This window comes from Labeo rohita, chromosome 17 (genome assembly GCF_022985175.1).
Source record: "Labeo rohita strain BAU-BD-2019 chromosome 17, IGBB_LRoh.1.0, whole genome shotgun sequence".
Taxonomy (NCBI): Eukaryota; Metazoa; Chordata; class Actinopteri; order Cypriniformes; family Cyprinidae; genus Labeo; species Labeo rohita.
The window spans coordinates 29,524,686-29,547,631 of record NC_066885.1 but is presented as its reverse complement, the minus strand read 5'-3'; the positions used below and the strand labels follow the sequence as shown (position 1 = coordinate 29,547,631).

Genomic DNA, 22,946 nt, shown 5'->3' with positions numbered 1-22,946 from the left:
GATTAAACAATACATGAAACAAATAAACAAATAATTAATTAATTAATATGTGTTAAAAAAAATAATGGTAACACTTTATTTTACAGCCCAGCGATTACAATAACTGGGTTATAACTTGGTATCCTGTTATGACCCAGTTATTAAACTTAACCTTAACCCATGTTACCTTATACCCAGTACTTTCTTGGTTATACTTTATTTACAGCATGTGCAAAAATATGTGTAAATTTTAGAAGCAAACCTTTCTATGACTGTATGCTTAAGAATATAATAAATATACTAATAAGACCCCCCCCCCCTTTTTTTTTTTTTTTTACAATCAATCAATCAACTCAAAAGACACTCAGGTGCCACAGTCCTTTTTTATTTAAATGAACCTCTATTAGCCAACTAGCTGTTGAAAGATTGATTTCACCATCTTTTAATCGAATGCAACATTTTCTCTGTGTGAAATAAAGAATATGTAGAAATCCCTATAACCTCTAAGCTTTTTTTCTTTGCATAATACAACCATCATGATCATCACCATTACAAGCCTGAGGCAACAGGAGCTTTTAGAATATGCTTTATTCTTTTTATTTTAATTTCAGCTTACTTCTCTTACTTTGTTTCTTTATATCTACATGATTACAGCACTTTATAATCAAAGTGATTGGTTTCCCTATCAAACTGCCTAAATATGAAAGGTATTAGGGTGTAGTTTCCCTGACTTGTGAAAAACATAATCTACAAAGAATGAGTATGACTGTTAATTTTCTGGTGTCTCTCTATTACTTAATGTCTTCATGCTAGTGAACTGCATGTGCCGTTTTCCATAGATCTGTTTTCTTCCTGCTGTCTTGGAAGAGCAGTGTTAACCTGGATGCTGGCAACAACAAATAAAAAAAATAAAAAAATCAATCACTAAGGCTCGAGTGGAAAAAGGTTGGGCTCTCTCGTAAAGCTGTCACCACTGAATGTAGCATCTTCTCCTGTGATGGGAAAGCAATTATGAATGAGTAATGGACTAGCTGGCATAGAAGCTTACTGTAGACAATGTGTCAGGCTGCACTGCTAGATGTGGTTTTAGTGTTGTAAAGGATGTCTCTAACACAAAACATAGGATCCTATGCTGTGCTAGTTTTAGGAAAGACATAAGGTTAAGAACTATATCAACTGCCTAATAAACACTTTTTTTTCATTCATTTCATTTTCATTTTTTGGGTTCCTATTTTTATGGCTCATTTTGCATAGACCCCCAGAAACAAATATATATTCTTATTCTTATTATTCTTATTCTTATTCTTATTATTTGTGATGTAAAAATTTAAATGTGAAATATCACCATATGCACGTAATTGTACTGTTTGTCTTCCATTTGCCCAGAATCTGAAAATAGCCTCGGACACTTCTATTGCTTCTTTTCAACTACTTAACCTTCTCAGAGCAGGGTAGTTGGGCAAATGATTGCACTCTAATTAGTATTCTCAGTCTACATCCACAACCAGGTATCTGCAAAGAATGTTCCAGATAATGATGAGCTAATGCAGTCAGAAAAAAGATCATTTGTAATTACATGCCCTCTGTACTCAAGGTGGTTTTTAGGAGGTCAAATGGCAAAGTAATGCATAACATGCCCTTAAAGAAATATATTTTTGTTAGCATAAGCCAGATCTATCTTCCAGTTATTATTATTATTAGTATTATTATTATTATTATTATTATTATTATTATTATTTCTTTCCAAAACACTGTTTACTTAATTACCATTCAGAAAAATGCTTTCCCTGTTTTAATGATTCAGTGTTGACAAGAATTTGCATGTGCGTCAAGTATATTTTCAAATAGTGATATTTACGTAATCCCCACATTGCTTACTGTCAGTCAAAAACAACTGTTTTTTTTTATCTCTGGCTCCATTGACTGCACAGTAGACCTTATTTCAAAATCGTTTCATCTAAATGAACTTCCAAGGTTGATATGATAAGTGCTTTCCAAGTAATTAAGTTTTCACTGTAATAAAAGGATTAATGATTGTTTTCTGCCAATCCACAGAGCATTGTGTGCACCCACAATAAAGCAATGAGCAATTGCTATGTGCATTTTAATAAGTACCATCACTGTGATATACCTGTGGTTTCAATCTGCTGCATCTGTCTAATGATGAGTCTTCTGCTGAACTTTGAGACCCAGTGTTAATGCTAGTGTCTTCTTGTTCACAGGATGATTCCAGCGATCAGCAAATCCTTCTTGGTCAACAACCTGATGCCAGGGATGCAGTATGACCTATGTGTGTTGGCCATCTGGGAAGACACGGCCACCACGCTCACTGCGACGAACATAGTGGGATGTGTGCAGTTCGAGACACGTGACGAGTACCCCCGCTGCCAGTCGCTGCACAGTCAGTTTTTAGGAGGAACCATGATACTGGTAATTGGTGGAGTGATCGTAGCTACTTTGTTGGTCTTTATCGTCATCCTTATGGTACGCTATAAAGTGAACAGTGGCTTGCAGGTTGCAAAGTTGGTGACAGTGAGCAACACCTACTCCCAGACCAACGGGAGGCCACAGGCCGCTCAGCGACTTAACAATGGTGCTCCTACACCGCAGACGCCAAAGACTGTAGTGGTGATGCGAGATGAAGTGGTGGAGTTTAAGTGTGGCTCCTTGCAGAGTAGCATCTCGTCCTCTTCATCCTCCTCGGCTGACTCCCTTAGATGTGAGAAAGTTGAGTCTTACAACCGACATGTGGATTCTAACACCTTGCCCAACAGGTGGAAGCAGTCGTCAACTAAGGTACGACCAAACCTGGATAACTTACTTGGGGCATTTGCTTCTTTGGACCTGAGGGTTCCAGCAAGAGACCCAGAAGGACCATCTTCCTCAGGGACCATGGCGATGGGCATGAGACCACCCACTGACAAGGAGCCTCTGCTAGGTCGGGGAGATTCCAAGCTTGGGAAGCTTGTAATGCTGCCATCAGAGAACAAACCCAAGCGCAGCCACTCGTTCGACATGGGTGACTTTGGTGCTTCGCATTGCCTTAGCTACCCACGACGCATCAGCAACATTTGGACTAAAAGGAGTCTCTCAGTCAACGGCATGCTTCTGCAGTGCGACGAGAGTGAGGGGGAAGGGGATAAGGCAACATTTGATAGCTCTGAGTGGGTCATGGAGAGTACAGTCTGACAGGGATATCGGATTAGCTCTGCCAAAAAAGAACAAAAAAACAACCCATTCTCTGAACTCGTCAGGTGAAAAGGAACTTGCTGCATCATATGACGTCATGAAGGACTCAAATGGCTGTAATGAAAAGACACCTCAGTGGTGGCCATGACTGTGTAATGCATGATTTTCCATGTCAATATTGTCCTTCTGTTCATTTGATCACAAAGAAGTTCAGTGGTTTGTGTCCGAGTCAGCCAAGGCCAGGGCTGGTCCTGTTTATTGAGAGCTGAACGAAGGATATCTCCAGTTGCCTTCAAACATTAAAGCAGATATGAATAAATACCCAAGAACAAGGGATGTGGGGGTATCTCAGAGAAGCAGGGGGAATAAAAGAGAGACTTTATCCGACTGTGCACTGCAGTTTGCCAAGAGGATTTTCTTCAGCTAAGTGGATGTGCATCGCAATGGACCAAACGTTCCCATGAGACAGGACTATATAATTTAGCAGGTGAAATGAAAAAAAGAAAAAAAAAGAAAAAAAAAAGCAAATGTAATGAAATTTTGTAGGTTATTTTTCTTTTGTTGTCATTTTTACTTTTTTAAGTTAATTCTAGTGTTGTCCCCAAGCATTTTTCCTGAACAACTGAAGAATACACTATAGTCTGTCATACATATTTTACACTGAAGAGAAATACAGATCTAAAATTCAGGAAGATTTCTTTTTCATAATCAAATCTGAAAATTTAATCTGCTAATTGACCGTGTTGTTTCATGACATTATGTGCCTCTTTTTCAGTTTATCAGTGCATTTATCACACTACTTTCTGAGTTTGAAAGCTAGCTGTTGTCTGATCTCTGATCACCTCGCTTTAAATTTCATTTAGTACTAATGTAGAACAGTATTAGTCAGTCTGTCTGAGGTACATATTATTTATGCAAAGGGATATTTACTACATATTACATACCAAACCAATATATTGCATACCCAACCAAGAAGAGACTCTGTGTGATGTCCCCTTGGTCAACCCTTATTAAAAAGTACAAAAAATGGTAACTACCAACATGGTTTGGACATGTTATCATTGTTATACCACAGTATTCTTTAAAGTACCATGGTATATGAAAATGAAAGTAGATGGTATTACCATCTTACACAATCACTGTACCATGGTATCTTGACAATATTTTGCAAACGTTTTCCAAGAGTATAATAAAGTACTATGATTTTCTGATATTTATTGATGGTAGTTGCTCCCTCAGTGATCATTTCTAATTATAGCTCTATTCCATCTGTAAGATTAGTTTGTTGGTGTTGGTGATTTACGTTTGTACTCTCCACAACAAGCCCCTCAAGACTTAAGCCTGAAATGTAGGTCAGAGTGTTACGCTAGACAGTGTGTTGTGAAAGACATTTAGGACAGGATCTGGATCACAGTTTTGTAGAGACCTTTATTAGTGCCAAATGGTTGTGGCAAGCTTGATTTCACACAAAGGTGAATCATGAACCGGGGAGAAACAGAGCTCCTCTGTCATCGCTGTGCCCTTGAGCGATGGCACTTAACCTCAGGTTGCTCCAAGGGGACTCTCTTGTTATTAGTGCAGTGCAAGTTGGATGAAACTTATGAAGCTGGTTACATGATAAATGACAAAAGAAAATGTTAAAGACCTGGATAAATCATGTATAGTCATTATTTTAGATTTAACCATTTCAGAAATGTGGTGACACTTCCCATGAACACATCTATAGTGCATTTTTAGTGCATTTTAGTTGAAGTTTAAGTAGTTGTAAACATTATTACGACTGATAGGTTTAATGACAAAATACTGTTACTGTTTTACAAGTGGGCTAGAGTTTGGGTGAGGATGCAGTATTAAATAAGAATTGGATTTTGTACGGTCAGGTTTCCATGACCTTACATTTATCTTGTCCCTAAATATGAGGCATTATTTTGTTGTAATGATTTTTGTAAAATAAATTATCCAGACTTATTATCTGTAAAATTCTCCAGCCAATCCAGTGTTATATTACATTGCAGACATCAAAATGGCTATTTAATTTTGTTAAGTGTGTACTATAGATCTGGTGTTCCTAGGAAGTGTTACCCAAAGGATCATAACACACAATGTCTATTTTTCTTATGTTGAAAAAATCTTTATTTTTCTATTTTGTGAAAAGCTAACGGTTCATTGCCTTTTTGTTTGTCTGATACAATGTCATTGTATACAGTTTTGATTATGATTTACTTTTACAGTTATATTATATACAGAAAGACATGGATAAACAAACATAACATACAATATTTATTTATTTTTTCATTGTTATTAGTAGTGTCATTTTTATTTTTAACTAAACATTTAAGCCACATTCTAGATTTGCAACATTCATTGTTTATAATTTGTTACTGCTCTTGGTATATGACTCTTTCTATGACTTTTTTGTATAAAAAAAAAAAAAGAAATTATATAAGAATGTATGACGGTATTCTGTACAGTGAACCTCTTATTTTCCTGGTCAGAGAAAAAAAAAGAGAAGGTGCTTTAACGTATTGTTCTGACATACGCGTAAATGTGAAGCAGCATAGTTGCGTTTTTCACTTGGAGTTGTAGAAAAAAAGAAAAGAGACTAAATCATTCTAAACCATTTCTGTGTTCAAAAGATTTTGCTACAACAAGATAAACACACAGAATTCATAATATTTAAAACTGTCTGTTTTTCTGTCTACTTCTCAGCCTCCCTGGGTTTTTGTGCGCATTTGTCCCGACTTTTCTGCCTTAAGGTGTTCTCAAACAGAATAATTTCTATTTCTCATGTCTGACTCGAGTCATTGCAGTTAGGGATTTCTTTCTCACCATAAAGTGCACATAGTTGTAGTAAGATGTACTTTTAACGAATTTACTCTGAGGGGATATCCTCAAAGATCAGATGAAGGAACTCATGGGGTGCACAAGAAAACCTAATTGAGTGTAGACGGTAGTAGTCATAAAACATTAAAATATGACACGCAGCCCACTGAGATGCACACACTTTCCATGACGTGTAATCTCATATCAAACATACTTGTCATCCATTATGCCTGCTGCATTAGATACCTCCCATAGAGTTTAATTTATGCTTTGCACATTTAATTTACCATGGTCCATGATTATTTAAAGGGATCTAGGTAGGAGCAATCAAATTTTCCTTAATCTTTTTTTTAAATAAAAGAGCTTATTGCATTAGGAAAACATACTGTAACATTCATACTGGAACCTCCCCAGTCCAAAACGTCCTTTTATGAAGGAAATTCAGCATAGATGCAATTATTCCTAAACACTAAACTATTAACAGTAAGAACAACATATAGATGAAAAATAAGTAAGATGAAAAAAAGATGCATCATTTCACATGATTCCAGCATTTTGAAAGAGCAGGTGATGTTTACATTTAACAAGTTCCTAGATGATTTTAGTCGGCACATTTCAGAGCAGATTGTTTTGTGAAGCTGAAACTGTGCAATAAAGGCTTGAAAAGAGGCTTTTATTGAAGGAATATTCTACTGGCCCAGTAATAAATCATTGTTACTTATTTCAAAAGTTAAAAAAAAAAAAAAAAAAAAAAAGTCACAAATCTTCCAATAATGTTCCGGGAAGATAATATTTAAATACAGAATTTTCTTAGTTTTATGATCAAAAACCTGTACCACAACCTAAGGGAGGCCTTTTAAGTGGGTAATATATATATATATATATATATATATATATATATATATATATATATATATACTGTATATATAACTAAACTAAAAACTAAACTAATAGATAGATAGATAGATAGATAACAGAAGGCATGTGGTACATTGTGTGGTAACACTTTAGAATACAGTTCCGTCATTATTGAATAACTAAACAGGAACAAATGACTAATGCACTATTAACATTCTAGTAACTAATATTAACAAACAAGAAACTCTGATTAACAAATCAGTAAATCATAGCACTCAGTTGAAAGTGGTAGTTTACTATTAGCTAATCAGTACCTACAATTTGTTTCATATATATATATATATATATATATATATATATATATATATATATATATATATATATATATCATGATAACTTCTTAGTAATAACTAAAGTCATTAAAACTATTGAGGTTTTTGTAAGGTTCTGGATAGTTATACTTCCGATGGCTTTGGTAACACTTGAGTCGTTACTAGTGGGTTACCATGACCTTCACTTTAGAATACGGATCCAAATTATAAGTAATTCCTTCTGTAGTAGTAACACTTGTATGTAGTAACACTTGAGTAAAAACACTTGAGTAATTACTATCCAAAACCTTACATGTACCTCAATAGCTTACAATCATTTCATTCATTACTAGAGAGTTATCATGATCTTCACTTTAGAATACGGATCCAAAAAATTACTAATACCTTCTGAAGTATTTTGTATTACCCGAGTTATTACTAGTGGGTTACCATGATCTTTACCTTGGAATTAATTATACATTTTGCATCATTCACATTAATTATTAACATGTATATAGTAGTTCTTAGTAGGTCTTTGGGAGATATGAAAAAATAGTAGTTACTGATTAGCTAATAGTGAATTACTACTTTCAACTGAGCACTATTAGTTACTGATTCGTTAATCAGAATTTCTTGTTAGTCAGTAGTAGTTACTAGCATGTTAATAGTGCATTAGTCATTTGTTCCCGTGTAGTTATTTACTAATGACGGAACTGTATTCTAAAGTGTTACCTGTTGTGTACAGCAGGTTCAGTAAACGTTTGATCATGTTGATAATCTAGAGTCCTTTGAAATTTGCATATAAAAATATGATACTGTAGGTTTTATGTGGCTAAATGTAGGTCAATACCAGGCCAAAAGAATTGCAGAAATTATCATAAAAAAGTCCTTGTCTGCAATCATTGACCTTTAGTGAAAAGTGATGATACGATATGAAATCCAACAGGAAGTACTTTTTCAGCAATTGTTTGCCAGCTGGAGAGATTAAAATGGTAAAGAGGTCTTGGACAAAGGATATGCATGAACACCAGATATTCTTCTCTGATTAGAACAAGGTCTCTTCTCAACGCTTAATCAGGGTCCTGAGTGTCCACTCACGTCAGCACTGCCCTTCTTACTAGGAAGGAGACACTTGCAGGCCAGGCCATAGAATAAGACTTTAACACATGTAATCTGCAGGATAATAGGATTAACAATGCTTCACACAGTTATAATCTTTGCAAACAGTGTTTGGGTAGATTATCTGGGTTGTGCAGAACATCAAGTCCAATTTACAGTTGCATGTTTCTCAGTATTTCATGTTTGTTTATTGTACTTGGCAACACAGTAATTTTTGTTCACTTAAAGTATTCTCCATGGGTTGGTATCTGTCGTTCCTGAAGGGTTTGTTGTGCTGACCTTTGCAACACTGTGCCACATTTCACAGAATTGCGGCATTTACCCCAGACTGTTGGGTCTCAGTAGATACAATGCTTTCAGAGTTCTGCAAAATCTTGTTTCCGAGCACTGTTAACAGGTTGAGTAAGGTCAAAACTGTAAACAAGAGATTGTTTCACCTGTAAGAATGAGGTAATTTAGGAGCAAGCCAAGAAGAGGCTTGTACTACTGACTGGATTAAGCTCTGAGCACTATTGTGTCATGTTAGAGGGGGGGAGAAACTAAATGACCCATGAAAATCATCTTCACCTTCTTGCTTTTATAATAAGCTAGTTGTTAACTGAATAGCTATGTTTTAGTTAATTGCTAACTGTGTGCTGTACATTTAGTATACTATATAAGCCCCGCGTGAGATCTTAGGGGGTCGGCATTTCTTTAAAAAGGCTGTCATGTCTCCTAAGTCAAGAGAAATGTCAACATTACCTCAGCTTACACTAACAGCACAGTCTTAGTGAGGGTGACGTCTGTGTCCATATGTGCGTCCATGTGAAGGCACACGTGTGTTTATGCATACAAGTGTGTGTATACTCTGAAAAATAAATAAATAAATAAATAAATAAATAAATAATATGCTAATAAATACTACTACTACTACTACTACTAATAATAATAGCTATACAGTATTTATAACAAATTGTATTAGTTAATTGATTAGTGTCATTAAAGAGAAAATTAAAATTTGCTGTTACTCACCCTCAGGTCATCTAAGTTGAAGGTGACTTTTTTTTTTTTTTTTTTTTTCTCAGTAGAACAGTAAAGAAGATTTTTGCTGAAACCGTGGCCCATGGTGATCTCTAAATTTTAGGTCAGCAGCTACAGTCACTATGAGAGTGAAAAAAAAAAGGAAAAAGGAAAAAAAAAAGAAAACCATGGCTCTTGAAGGTCTTATGGAGTGAAATAATCTGTCTGTGCAAGAAACTGAACATTATTTACAGCATTGTTACCTGTAATCCAATTTGCTGTACTGTTGGAGCAACGAAAGTTTTAAATGAACTTGCAAAAATAATGGCATCATATGCACTAGTATTTTGGCTTATTTCGAGTCAGAGTGACCAGGGCTTAATAATAAATAAATAAATAAATAAATAAATAAATAAATAAATAAATAAATAAATAAATAAATAAGCTCATGCCGAGCAGAATCTGTATTTTAACGTTTCCATTCCTGCACTGTATTTTTACCGTTCCGAAACCGGTTTGAGCAAAAAATAAATAAATAAATAAATAAATAAAAATAAAATAAAATAATGGTTAATAATGTTTTGTTGTTGTTGTTTTTTTTTTTTACATTGTTTTCTTTACTCAAAAAGATTATTTTTTATTTTTTATTTTTTATTTTTTATTTTTTTTAAACACAAAGAGAGTCTTGATCTGGAAGCCTCTTATGCTTAGTCAGTACAGCATCTTCTTTTCTAGATTTTGGCCAAATTTATTAAACGTAAGAAAAAAAAAACTATTGCTTTAAAGACATGAAAGTATTTTTTTAAAGATATTTAAAAATGTTTGCTGCATGATTAAAAAAATGCTACTCGTATAAAATTGCACTTTGAGAGAAAACAAAAAAAAACAAGCAAAACAAAAAAAATCAGCAGGCTGTACGTTGCATTTTATTATTACATTCAGAAATAATGTAGGCTAAAATACTGGTAAGTAGGCTGTTTTAGTTACCTTCTCTCCACAACAAATCCTCTAAAGTTAAAGGGATAGTTCACCCAAAAATTTAAATTTGATGTTTAAATTTGTGCTTACCCCCAAGGCATCCAAGATGTAGGTGAGTTTGTTTCTTCAGTAGAACACAAACAAAGATGTTTAACTCAAACCAATGCAGTCTGTCAGTCATATAATGGCAGTCAATGGCTACCAAATCTTTGAGAGTAAAAAAAAAACAAAAAAACATACACAATCAAAACTAAATTAAACCCTGCGACTCGTGATGATACACTGATGTCCTAAGACACGAAACGATCACTTTGTGCGAGAAACTAAACAGTATTTATATCATTTTTTTTTTTTTTTACCTCTGATTCACCGCTATGTCCTAACGTCATAGTGACGTGTGTACGCGCTCTGGTGTAGTATACACAAGCGCCGGAAGTGATCTCTGTGCAAAATGTAAACAATGAGTGACATATAAGTGCAGATCGCTGTCCTGCTGTTCTGAGCACATGCACATCTGACGCATGACGTGTACACGCTCGGGCGTAGTTTTCACAAGCGCCGTAAGCGATCTCTGTGCAAAGTGTAAACAATGTGTGACGTATAAGCGCAGATCGCTTCCGGCGCTTGCGTATACTACGCCAGAGCGCGTACACGTCACACGCCAAATGCTGTGCATGTGCTCGGGACAGTAGAGGCTTGTTTGAGATGAGCAAATTCTGTGCAGAATCAATCACCAGTGATCACCGCAAGATGCATGCCGGTTAGGAATGTGTCCGAGTTACGTCCGCCTTGCTCTGATGTCATGCTGACGTGTGCCAAAAAACTCTCGTGATGGCGAGGCGGCTGTGTAGGACTGAGCAGTCGGGCGCAGTAGCTCTCCACAGACTGCGCTGACCAAAAGCACGATGGGAAATGCCTGGATGACGACACAGCTTAAAGCTCATTGGTTCAGACAACTGTGATGTTGCCGTTCTTTTCTAAAATGTTTTATTTTTTAATCTAATATCATGTGGTTATGTGTTTAAATTATGCATGAATTTTCCCAAACACTATGCCAGTGCGATCTCTGCGTTAGATATGTGATTGTTGTCATATTTCCATAAAAATCTAAAAAACAAGTTTGTATTAAAGTAAAAATTGATAAATACGCCTTTCGTATGGTATTAAATAGCAAGCACTTTGAGTGTCTTGTTCATCATATTTATTTTCATATAAAAACAACAGAAATGAAATTATATCATGTTTATCAGCAACACAGCACGTAAGTGTGATAACGCGATATCCGTCTTTGATCTCGTAGGTATCTGTTCTACTTCGAGAGGTCAGAACTGCCCGTCTTGACTGCACTCATTTCACTCCTCCCCACATTGCAGCCTCCTACTCTCGCCTACATTTCAGGCGAGGCGAGGCACATCTCAAACGAGCCTTAGGACAGCGATCTGCATTTATACGTCACTCATTGTTTACATTTTGCACAGAGATCGCTTCCGGCGCTTGCGTATACTAAGCCTACCTCCCATTCTGAACGCATTAAAATATCCTCTGATAAACTAGCATTGCCATTACAACTTGAATTCATGAGTAGTTGACTGAAAAATTCAAATATTAAATGGAACGATAAAATAATGTTATTAAGCAGTTAATGGCCATTTAAAATTTTCGATTCAGTTTGGAACTATTACATTTGATTTTGTTTCTGTTTCTGGTTACGTTCCTGACTAAATTTCGTTCGTTACTTGTAGATCTGTGCTGGCTCAAAATGCAAACTGGACGGTTCAACAACCAGTTTAAAAGAATGATTCATTCACAAACCAGACATAACTCCAACCATGAGGCATGGATTGCATTTAATTATGTTGTAAATAATTTTCACAGTTTCTTGCACAGACCAATCGTTTCGCTTCATAGCCTTCAACACATCATCAGGAGCCACGGGTATTCATTTTGTGTTCCTTGATATGTTTTTTTTTTTTTTTTTTTTTTTTTTGTCTTTTCAAGTGAGAGTAGCCACTGACCTGCATTTTATAAATCAACAAGGACCACGGTTTCAGCTAAAAATCTTCTAGACTTTCTATACTAAGAAAAACGTCACCTACATCTTTAGTCACTTTGGTTCAGAATGGCACAATTACAAACCATTTTCTTCCTGTTCCCTTGCAGAATGAAAGCTTGTGGTGCCATTGCCACTGAGGATTGGACACTTGTTTTTCTTTTTGGCTACTAGTTTCTCTCTGCAGCTGGGCAGTCACTATTTACATATCATACTGTATGTAAACACTTTCATTACCAAGGAAACAACTGACACATTTGTATTACGAGCACTGTCATCAGTCCCACAGTGAAATTTACATATCATTCCGCATGTAAACACTTGTGTTACCAAGGCAACGACTGACACATTTGTATTACGAGCACGGTCATCAGACCCACAGTGAAAAACAAAACCATAACCATACTGGCTGGGGCGGATCGGCGTGGAATATAACAGCAACGAGAACAATTTGGCCCAACAGTGAAAAACAGCTTTGGATGGCCTGAGGGTGAGTAAATTAACAAGAAGTTTTCATTTTTGGATGAACTATCAATATAAAGCTATTTTACTACTTTAAAACAGTTTAATTGCTTGGTCTGAATTAAATTAGATTTTTCAAGAGAAAATTTCTGCAGAATAGTGGGTCTCCAGAAGCAGGGTTGAAAACTTCTGCTGTATGGTCTAAGTCACATTGTCTGTGTTTATTTTATTTATTTGTCTAATTTTATTTATTAGTTTTATTTTTATTTTTTTAAAGGAGGTTACTTCTATTAAGCAAGGAGATTGTCACAATACGCTGTCGGCAGAAACACATTGGAGCACGAATAATCGTCAATATTGTTTAAATCAGTGAAACACAAGGTATAATCCACAGCAAAGGCTTGAGAAGACACACGTAACAACGAATAGAACCGACAAAGCGCAAATGAACAGACAGGAAGTAAATGCACAGGGTAATTACCAAAACACAGGTGCATGGGATCATCTATTAAACTAAACAAGGATAGGAACATGACCAAATAAGGCAAAACAGGAAACAAAACAGGTCCATAGTCCTGACAGAGATGGGTTACATCACATACAAGCAAATTTTCAGTTACTCAGTTTGAAGCACACTGTTCATATATATTTATAGCCTTTGCTATAATTTCGGTTTCATTTTGATTATTTGTGCAGCCCTATTTAGATATTTTCCATAATGACATTTAGACAAACATTTTTTTACCTACAACAATTGTGCAACTTAATTATCATGGGTTGCATTCAAAATCCTTCTTGTTTATGAATAGATATGGCACTTCTTACATCACAGATATTTAAATATGTCTTCTGACTGTAAATTCAAACTTAAACATGAAATTTATATCAGTACATCTTTTTTTTTTTTAATAACTGGAGGATTTTCTCATAAAGATGCTGCTCAAATAATTTCTCACTTACTCATGCTTGTGCTGAGAAATCACTTCTAGATGGATGTTTTGTATTCATAATGGTGCAATCATATCCATTTTTATTGATTTACCTCATCTCTCCGCGTAATGGTGTTCAGAGCCTCGACTCTGGCAACTGTAATTTATCCCCCTCTAATAAACCTGCCATTTCTCTTGAATTACACAGCGATATTCCCAAAAGTGATTCTCACTCACAAAGACAAATGTTTGGTAGGAAAGTACATGTCACTACTGCTATCCTTTAGTAGACAGGAAGAGTGAACTGTTGGTGAGGCGCCAAAAATGCATTAGCGAAAGCCTCTATCTTTTTTGTTTCGTTTTGAATAATTGTAGCTCTCTCTTGGCTCACTTGGCAGTCTTTTCTTTCACCTTTGTTGTTTCATCAGATGAATTGGCTCAGACATTGAGCGGATTATTCTATCAGCCGTTGTGGCATTCGCTGGCAAACTTAGTGTGAAATCCGACGCAATAAAGGCTGCTTCTGTAACTAAGGTGAGCGATGTTGCCCCACTGATAGCAATCAAGAATATTTTATGGCACATTTTCCATGCGCAAATGGGTGAGGAAATTGGTTTCATTCTGCAGTTGTGTTAAGGTGAATCACATTTTCCTGGTTCTATCTGCCAGGTGAGAGGTTGTCTTTGGGAATCATCAATTTCCAGTGCCTTCACGAGGGAGAGGAAACCCTAGGCAGAGAAAAAGACTGCCAGCAAATGCATCTATATCAGCTGCAGATGAGCAGTGTGAGTGAGCCAAATGAATTAATGAAACACAGCTGTGTCTGTGTGTGGCTATCTTTGTATATCTATACGGAATAAATGTCTCCTCTCAAAGTTGTCACTGATATGGAAACTGGCAAAGCTAAACATACAATGAATACTTAAGCATGCATCAGGTTTTTTTGTTTGTTTTGTTTTGTTTTTTAAATAAAATAATAATAATGATAATACATAAAATAAAATAACTTGATTTGAAAGTCAAAAAATGACATTTATTTATTTATAAATGACGTAATTGAATAGCAATCTGAATACTTTGCAGGTCTGTAAATTATATGTTATATAATAATAATAATAATAATAATAATAATAATAATAATGGTGCAACCATCCCAATCTCCCCTGTATGTAGTTTATTGCTTACATTTTTCAAAAAGTGTGCTTGGAAAAGAAATTTCACGTACCCATTTTTCCCCCTACACTATTCAGTAATAAATTGCAGTTCTGATTGACTTTGATTGGATTGGATCAGGAGCTGGAAAGTCACAGCAGTCCATCTGCAGAGGAAATTTAGGATAATTTTACCCTTGATTGGGAGAATCCTAGCCATAAAATATGTGGGTGACATTCATGAAAACATTTTTTTTTTTTTTTTCAGTTTAAAATTATGTAAACAGAAAAAATATTGGATTTTTGTGGTGATTTTATGTATAATTGATTTTCGTTATGCTTTATTGGTATTGTCTATTTATAAACATATGATTTTATATTTAAAAATACAGCAGTACAGTAAGAGACTATACTGCACTGTTTAAATTCAAGGCAACATCAAAAGGCAACCCATTTTATTTCCACAATGACACAGTGCAAATCTGAGGATATTCCATGTAGAGCATGCTTTTATCCATTAGCAATTGATTGAATGGGGGGAAATGCCAGTTAGAAAGTGAAAATCGTGTTGTGACAAGGAAGGGGTTCTTGTAGTAGTTTTGTTAATATTAATTCATTATTCATGCCACTTGAGGGTCCATGCTTAAGGCAATAAGCATAGTGAGGTGGATGTAGGGAAGCAAAATACTTTTCTCAGAAAAGTTCATATTTGAAAGAAAACCCAAAAACAGGAGACAGATGGTATTCTGAGCATGTGCTACACACAAGTAACACTGGTTTCCAGCTAACAGATGGTGGTTTAGAGGTTAGACATCCAACATGTGGATTAAATAAATAAATACATAAACATACACTATATGTATTTACAGATAATTTACTCACCCCCTTGTCATCCAACATGTTGATGTCTTTCTTTCTTCCTCTGTTTAGTCGTAAAGATATTATGGCCACGTTCACACAGCAGCAGAATAAGGTTGTCAATACCGTATTTGAGTGCTTAATACTTAATAGTTCACACACAGTACGGTTATTCATGGGTGTGACAACCGTATTCTATAATCAAACTCACACCCTTAAAATAGGGACTTTAAGCAACAGCTTCCAATGGAACGGCTACGATGACCGGAAGTAGGCTGTAACCCCGCCGTAGCCGAGAACATAAAAATCATTAAGCAACTAGGTGCTGATGCCAACAGCAGACATATCTTTGTACAAATGAAACCATCGTTAAAACTGGCTTAAGTTTAAAACATATCAACACAGATTAAGTGAAAGACTAATGGTAGAATCGTATACTGATGGAATTACAGTGGTATATACTATAAAATGTAACATTTATCTACCTAATCTGTGACGTTGTAAAGACTATGGCAAACCAGCTGTTCTCAAACCAGTTGTGAACGCGCAATATGACGTGGGAATGCCGTTCCCATTCCATCCGTGGCTGCTACTTAAAGTCCCTAATTTCAGGACTCACAACTGCATTCTCGGAACACATGCGTTGTGTGAATGGAACAGGGCTGGACAATTAGTTGTCACGTTATTCAGTGCGAGAGAGCCACTCTGCCCTATAAACGCACATCTACTTTAATTTGTGGTTTCAGTAACTTACAGTGACGGAAAAATGAGCTGTGCGTCATCTGAAAGTTTTATATCCAGTCTCCACTGGGGTCACTCCTTCCCATCAGTTTTGCGTTCTCATATGCACCACTGTCCTCTCAAAAAGCTGCTGTCGGATGATTTGATAGATGAACGCGCGGCTGGATTGGTCGTGTCAGAAACTGGTAATACTTTCAGTTTTATGGACGTCGCCATCTTTGATATTGCTTTGATCTGTGTTGCTATGGTTACTTGTAAGGATTAGGGGCTTGACTCCTGTTGGACGTTCATACATACAGTATTTGAAAAGCAACTGTAAGCTAATGTGTGAATGGGACATTTCAAGACTCACACCTGTGTGTAAATGCGGTTGTCAATCCCAAAAACTGACAGTGTGAGCGTGGCCTATGTTTTCTGAGAAAAAAAGGAATGTTTCAAGACCCACACCTGTGTGTAAATGCAGTTGTCAATCCCAAAAACTGACAGTGTGAGCGTGGCCTATGTTTTCGGAGAAAAAAAAAGACGCGCAGCTTAAATGCAGCTTCAAAGGGTTCTAAACGATCCCAGCTGAGGTCGTATCTAGCAAAACGATTGGTTATTTTCTAAAAAAAAAAAAAAGGACAATTTATATATTTTTTAACCTCAAATGCTGGTCTTGTCTAGCTCTGCATGAACTCCGCATTCCAGTGTTTTCACTTTTTACCTTTATTTGTAAAGGATGTTTGACCCTTCTTGCGCATTCACTTTGTAAACACTGGGTCGGTACTTCTGCAGCGATGCAGGACGATTTTGAAGTTGGAGGAGAAAATGAGATGGGAGTTTTTTTCGACCTACCCTAACTGTCTTGAACCAGAATACACACAGTTTACGCAGAGCTAGACAAGACGAGCATTTAAGGTTAAAAAGTATATAAATTGCATTTTTTTTTTTTTTTTTTTTTTTTTTTTTACAAAATAACTGATCATTTCACTAGATAAGACCCTTATTTCCTGGCTGAGATCATTTAGAGCCCTTTGAAGCTGCATTTAAACTGCATTTTTAAAGTTCAAACTAGTCTGAAGTCCTGAACTAGGCACTGAAGTCCACTACATGGAAAAAAAAAAATCCTAAAATGTTTGCCTCAAAAAACAATTTCTTTACAACTGAAGAAAGAAAGACATGAACATCTTGGATGACAAAGGGAGTGAGTAAATTATCTGCTATTTTTTTTTTTTTTTTTTTTGCTCTGGAAATGAACTTCTCTTTTATAAGTGGAAGTGCACTTTTTTTTTTTTTTTTTTTACTTCTAAACTGAACATTAAGAGATCATAAAATATACAGAAAAAGTAAGCATACTGCACATTGAGAAGAAACACTGTTGTTGCTATGAAAAACTTGTCAGAAGAAGTGCACAGTACTTGGAAATTTATATTTATTATTTAATTTATATTTATTTTATTTATTGCTTACAGTTTTATGAATACTAAGAATTTAGCTTCACTGCTCATTTCACGTTTTTTTCTGTGTACTATTGTACTACTATAGTACTATAAAATTATCTTATTTAATGTTTCAAGTATTTCAAACACTAGGAAACCCTCCAGATTATTTTTTTTGGGCCTAGTGGGGGGTCACTGAGGCCTTACAGAATCCTTTGAAAGAGCCACTGAGAGATGTTTTGGTGTTTTGTGGAAAAAATATTGAAATATATATGTTGAAAAATATATGTTTCCATTGTTAGAAATGAATCTGGAATATTAATTTACATCAATTCAGGGATATTTTGGTGTTATACACATATAGAACAATGTACAGAAGAACACTGCTAGAGCTGTGTCCCATTGTAAGATTGAAAATATTAAATATTAATTTAGCTTTATTTCAATATGTCAGTTGGTTTGATGAATGGGAATAGTCTGCAGCTTTGGAGGATCTTTTGAAGAGCAATACTATTCACCTCTCTCAACCAGAGCAATCAAACTGAAAGAGTGATTGCTTCCATGCTGGATTCCTAGTAAAGTGCGAGACCTGTCAAGTCTGAAGTACACTCATATTATTTCAGGATGCATTTCTATTTCAGGGCCCCAGAACAAAAAAAAAAAAAAAAAAAAAAAAAAAAAAAAAACAAATTAGCATGCAGCAGCATCTCTACATCTTGCCATCTTGCCAAATGATTCTGCCATGCTGGTGGGGAGCAAACGGTATCACATGCTGGTAATGAGCTGGAGCTGGAAAAAAAAAAGAAGACCTGAGATTCACACTCCTCTCACTTCTGGAGCTCAGGTACATGGATCCATAGCAAATGTGAAGGCTGTCTCTGTCTTATCTTTATCTTAATAAAAAGAGTTTGGCCATAAAGTTGGACTGGCAGGGCCTACATAAATACACATCGAAAATATGGACGTTCTGAGAGTTTCACATGCCTTCAAAACAAGAAAGAACAAGATTAAAATATTTTTAGTGTTGTTTGTGGAGGTTATTTTAGTTCTTGGTTTTTGATCTAACCATTTAACCTATTGATTCAAGTTGATACAGTGATGTCAAATAGAGTTTAATTTATTTATTTATGTATTTATTTAAAAGCAGGGTCAAACTTCACTAAAAAAGTAAAGCTAATTACTATGACTTTGCACAAAACAAAACTGTTTAAAACAAAACGCTATGAAAAAAACCTGAACAGAGCTAAAACATCTATTAAATCCAAAAAGCAATTATTTGCTTGCCCCTGTATGTCACCATGCTTAAAACCACAGTTAAATTATTCAGTTGCAAGGGCTTATGAGTATTTCCCCAGCCACAACACTGCCTAAGCACAATGTGAAGTTTATAATGCTTACAACAGCTATTTAAAAATTTGTACTTGAAGTTCACTGTCCACAGGAAGTCAACTAAATGGACAATATTATGCAGTTATTATGCAGTCTATTGATGTTATAAACATCATTAAATAAGGTCTGCAACAACAGATAAAAAGAATCCTTAGTAGATACAGTATATGTAAATGTCAGTTTATTTTATTGTTTTTGGTACAAATCAAATATGTCTCATATTGCGTTCAGTATGAATGTACAAAAATATTTAGGGCTAAGTATGAAATGTACCAATTTACACTAACGGAGAAGATACCAAGGATAACATTTCCCAACCGTTGGAGCCCTCCCCATGCCATATCCATAACACATCATATACATATATTCCTTAAAAACCACATGAATTCTGCACTGCATTACTGAAATGATTCTAGGTGAACTGTAGCATTATACATCGTGCATGCCTGAAGAGCTGGTGCTGAATGTGGAATATAAATCCCCCTCCGACTGGCTGCCTGCTAGCGTGACTATTTCTGTGACCTCGTGTTGCATACGCTAATAACTAAAACATGAGCTTTTGGTCGGGGGTCTGTTGGCTCGGTTGCCACGACAGACAGAATGCTCCACCAACACGCTGCCGACTCCATAGTCACCCATATCATTTGGCTCCTGCAATGGTGACATGCACTCTTCTCCATCCCTCCAAGGACAGAGGATACATCTACACTCAGAATAGATCTTCACTGGACAGAATGAGAGTGAGCTCCAGGAACTGTTGGTGTGGACCTACTTTGATGTGTCGTGCAATATTTATGTGCTGTTTCCCCATGCTGGGCAAATGGAATCTGACCTTGAGCCCTACTTACCTTGCCCAGTGCAGTGAAAATTAGTTTGTTTTCTATTATGCTGCAGTGGGGATGCAGTACCTTTAAAGTGATGAAAATGGACTTCGCTAAAATGTTTGAAGGAGACTACATACTGCAGAAAGCAATAGGGGGGCTTTTTCGTGGATATGACTGTGTAAGATGTATTTTGATAATGTAGAAGGATCTAGTTCAAAGCAGCTGGACCCACCTTAGGTATATTAAATTACAAACATTTATTAATAGAGGTTTTGAAGTCTTAAGACCTTAATATACCCATTTTTTTCTTTCTTTTTTTCCGTTAACGGTAAACAGAAGTTCAAACTAAGCTGTGGTATACTATAAGCGAACATCCCAACACAGCCTATGCTGCTGGGAGCAACGTTTAGATGAATATGTAAATATGTACTGTGCACTTTTTCTCTCAATAACAAAATAAATACTAAAAATGACAGTGGTGAGAAAACAGCAATTAATAAAGAATCTGATGATAGCAATTTGGATTCAGCTCTCCAGTCAAGCACTTCATACTTTAAATGCAGTCAGCTTTGCAGTATTAAATGTGAATAAACAGTGTGTCACTTTCATTTAGAAATACAACTTTAGTTTCTACTATAAATCGGCTCTCCAGTGTGTTCATGTTTTTACTCACGTCTGACCTCAGTGAAATGAACCAGAGATTTACATCAAAGAAGGCGAAGCCCCAGATCACCTATCTATGACGTAATTGCCACAGACCACTTGCAGTTTAAAGGTGTTTACCAGCCAGAGAAAACTTTTTCATTAAGTTCACCCTAGCAAGCTGTTTCGAACTCCTGAAATAAACTCCAAATGAACTTTTGGCCTGATTTTGTTCGAAATCACCTCACAGCGGTTTGTTCTTTGTTTTCGCTTTAAATATATTGCTGACTTCAACTTTGTTCACTTGCCAATACTTTCACAAGCACTTGCATTTTTCCACTATGTCTTTTTGATGCACCATAACATTGAAATCAATACATTTGCTGTGTTTTCTGATGCAGCATAAATTCCAGCTTAACACAGTTAATCAACAACCCCTAAAAGTGATCTCTTCGATCTAAACCAGTCAAGCACTGTAAAGGTGTGAAGAAACAGGACAAGGTAGAATGACATCACTTAATGCAACATTTTTTTTTCTTTCTTTTGTTATTTATTCACACAACAACTCTTAAAAATCAGAGTTCCAAAAGGGTGTTTTTGCAGTGATGCCATAGAAATAACCATTTTTGTAAAGTAAAAATTAGGTCTGTCAGTTTAATGCATTAACTTAACGAATTAGTTCTATAAAAAACAATGCAATTAAAATATTTAAATGCAGTTAATGCACTGGCCCCACCCCTAGACCTATACGTCATCTTATATTTAATATAGTTGACTGTTGACAAATATGATGCAGAACAACAACTCTATAAATGCAGTTATGCCCTAAAATTCAAGATATTTGTGCAAAAAATGTCCCTGTATGTGTAACCGGGAGTGAATGACGAGAGGCGAGCGGATCCATTTGCGAGCTTTATTGTAAGGACAAGACAGATACAAAGGTCGTGCAGGCAGGGTCAAACAACAGTAAACAGGAATGTCAGAGGTGAGACGAGAGAATAGTCCTTTAAGACGAGCGATAATCCGAAAGGCAGGCGGCTAGACAGTCCAAACAAGATAACCAGGCGGGAGAAACAAAACACAGGGAACTAGAAACTAGGAAGCGATAACAAAGAGAATACAACAATATAACAATCCGTGAAGTGCACTGGGAAGGACCGGCGCTTTTATAGAACGCCTGGAGGTGCGGTGGAGGATGGGAGATGCAGTCTGGAGTGTGGTGCAACAGTCAGAGTGTGTAGGTGAGGTGAGAGTGACATCTGGTGGTGAGCGGACAACGGGACACCGACCAGATTCGTGACAGTATGTGTTTTGGCTAATGTTTATATATATCGCATATCACACGATATCACAGGGGCAGGAAGAGCAATATGACACCAGTGCTGATTTGTCCTGATCTATCACAAGCTTAAATGTAAACAGTTCAGTAAATAAGAAGGTGATATTGAGTTAGATTTAAACACAGAATTATGTGTGTCTTAATTTTGCAAAGAACATACTACCTTTGAAGCCATAGCAGAAGCAATACAGCGGTGTTTAGTTCCTGAATGAATCCACGTTTTGAACGAATAGTCTAAACCAATGATTCAAAGGCCCATTCATAAAGAGAGCCATTTACTTAATTCCTAAATGAATCAGCCATTTGAACAAATCGAATGAATGAATGAATGGATTTACCTGCTGGCAGATTTAGTTTCTTATTTAGAGTATCATTTACAATAATAAATACAAAAATAAAAAAACAATAAAAACCCAATAGTTCACCCAAAAATATAAAATTTTGTCATCCTTTACTCACTCTTATGTTGTTTCAAACTATCAAACTATCTTCTTTTATGTTCCATAGTTTATGTTAGGCCGTTGCAGCCTAAATATTTATGTGTAATAAATTTTAGGTTGAATCAAATAAAATATTTCTTTCTAAAGCTACAATTTCTAATGTCTATACTTTCTCATTTAACACAAAAATAGCTTTAAATAATCTTCTGTGGGTATTTCCACAGTCAAAATTGTTTTGCGATTAATTAGATGAATGAATCAGAACATTATGTTATTAATTAGATTAAAAATGTTAATTGACTCACAGCTCTAGTAAAAAACTACTGTCCACCTCTGGAAATGTTCAAGGTTTTTCATGGAACCTTCAATGCCAATAAAGAACCTTTAATTTTAAGAGTGTAGGGCAGTGAAATTTATTTCCACAACTGTCACATGATGTTGCAATAG

At 35.8% G+C, this 22,946-nt stretch overlaps 1 protein-coding gene across 1 annotated transcript in view; it reads left to right on the top strand.

Moving 5' to 3' along the window:
- LOC127179791 (leucine-rich repeat and fibronectin type-III domain-containing protein 2) overlaps nt 1-5,788 on the top strand; it is a 150,342-nt gene extending 144,554 nt beyond the window's left edge. The window contains exon 5 of the mRNA XM_051133513.1: nt 2,202-5,788. Coding sequence (XP_050989470.1) covers nt 2,202-3,168 — 967 coding nt within the window. The 3' untranslated portion in view covers nt 3,169-5,788. The remainder of the gene's footprint in view (nt 1-2,201) is intronic.
- Nucleotides 5,789-22,946: the final 17,158 nt, after the last annotated feature.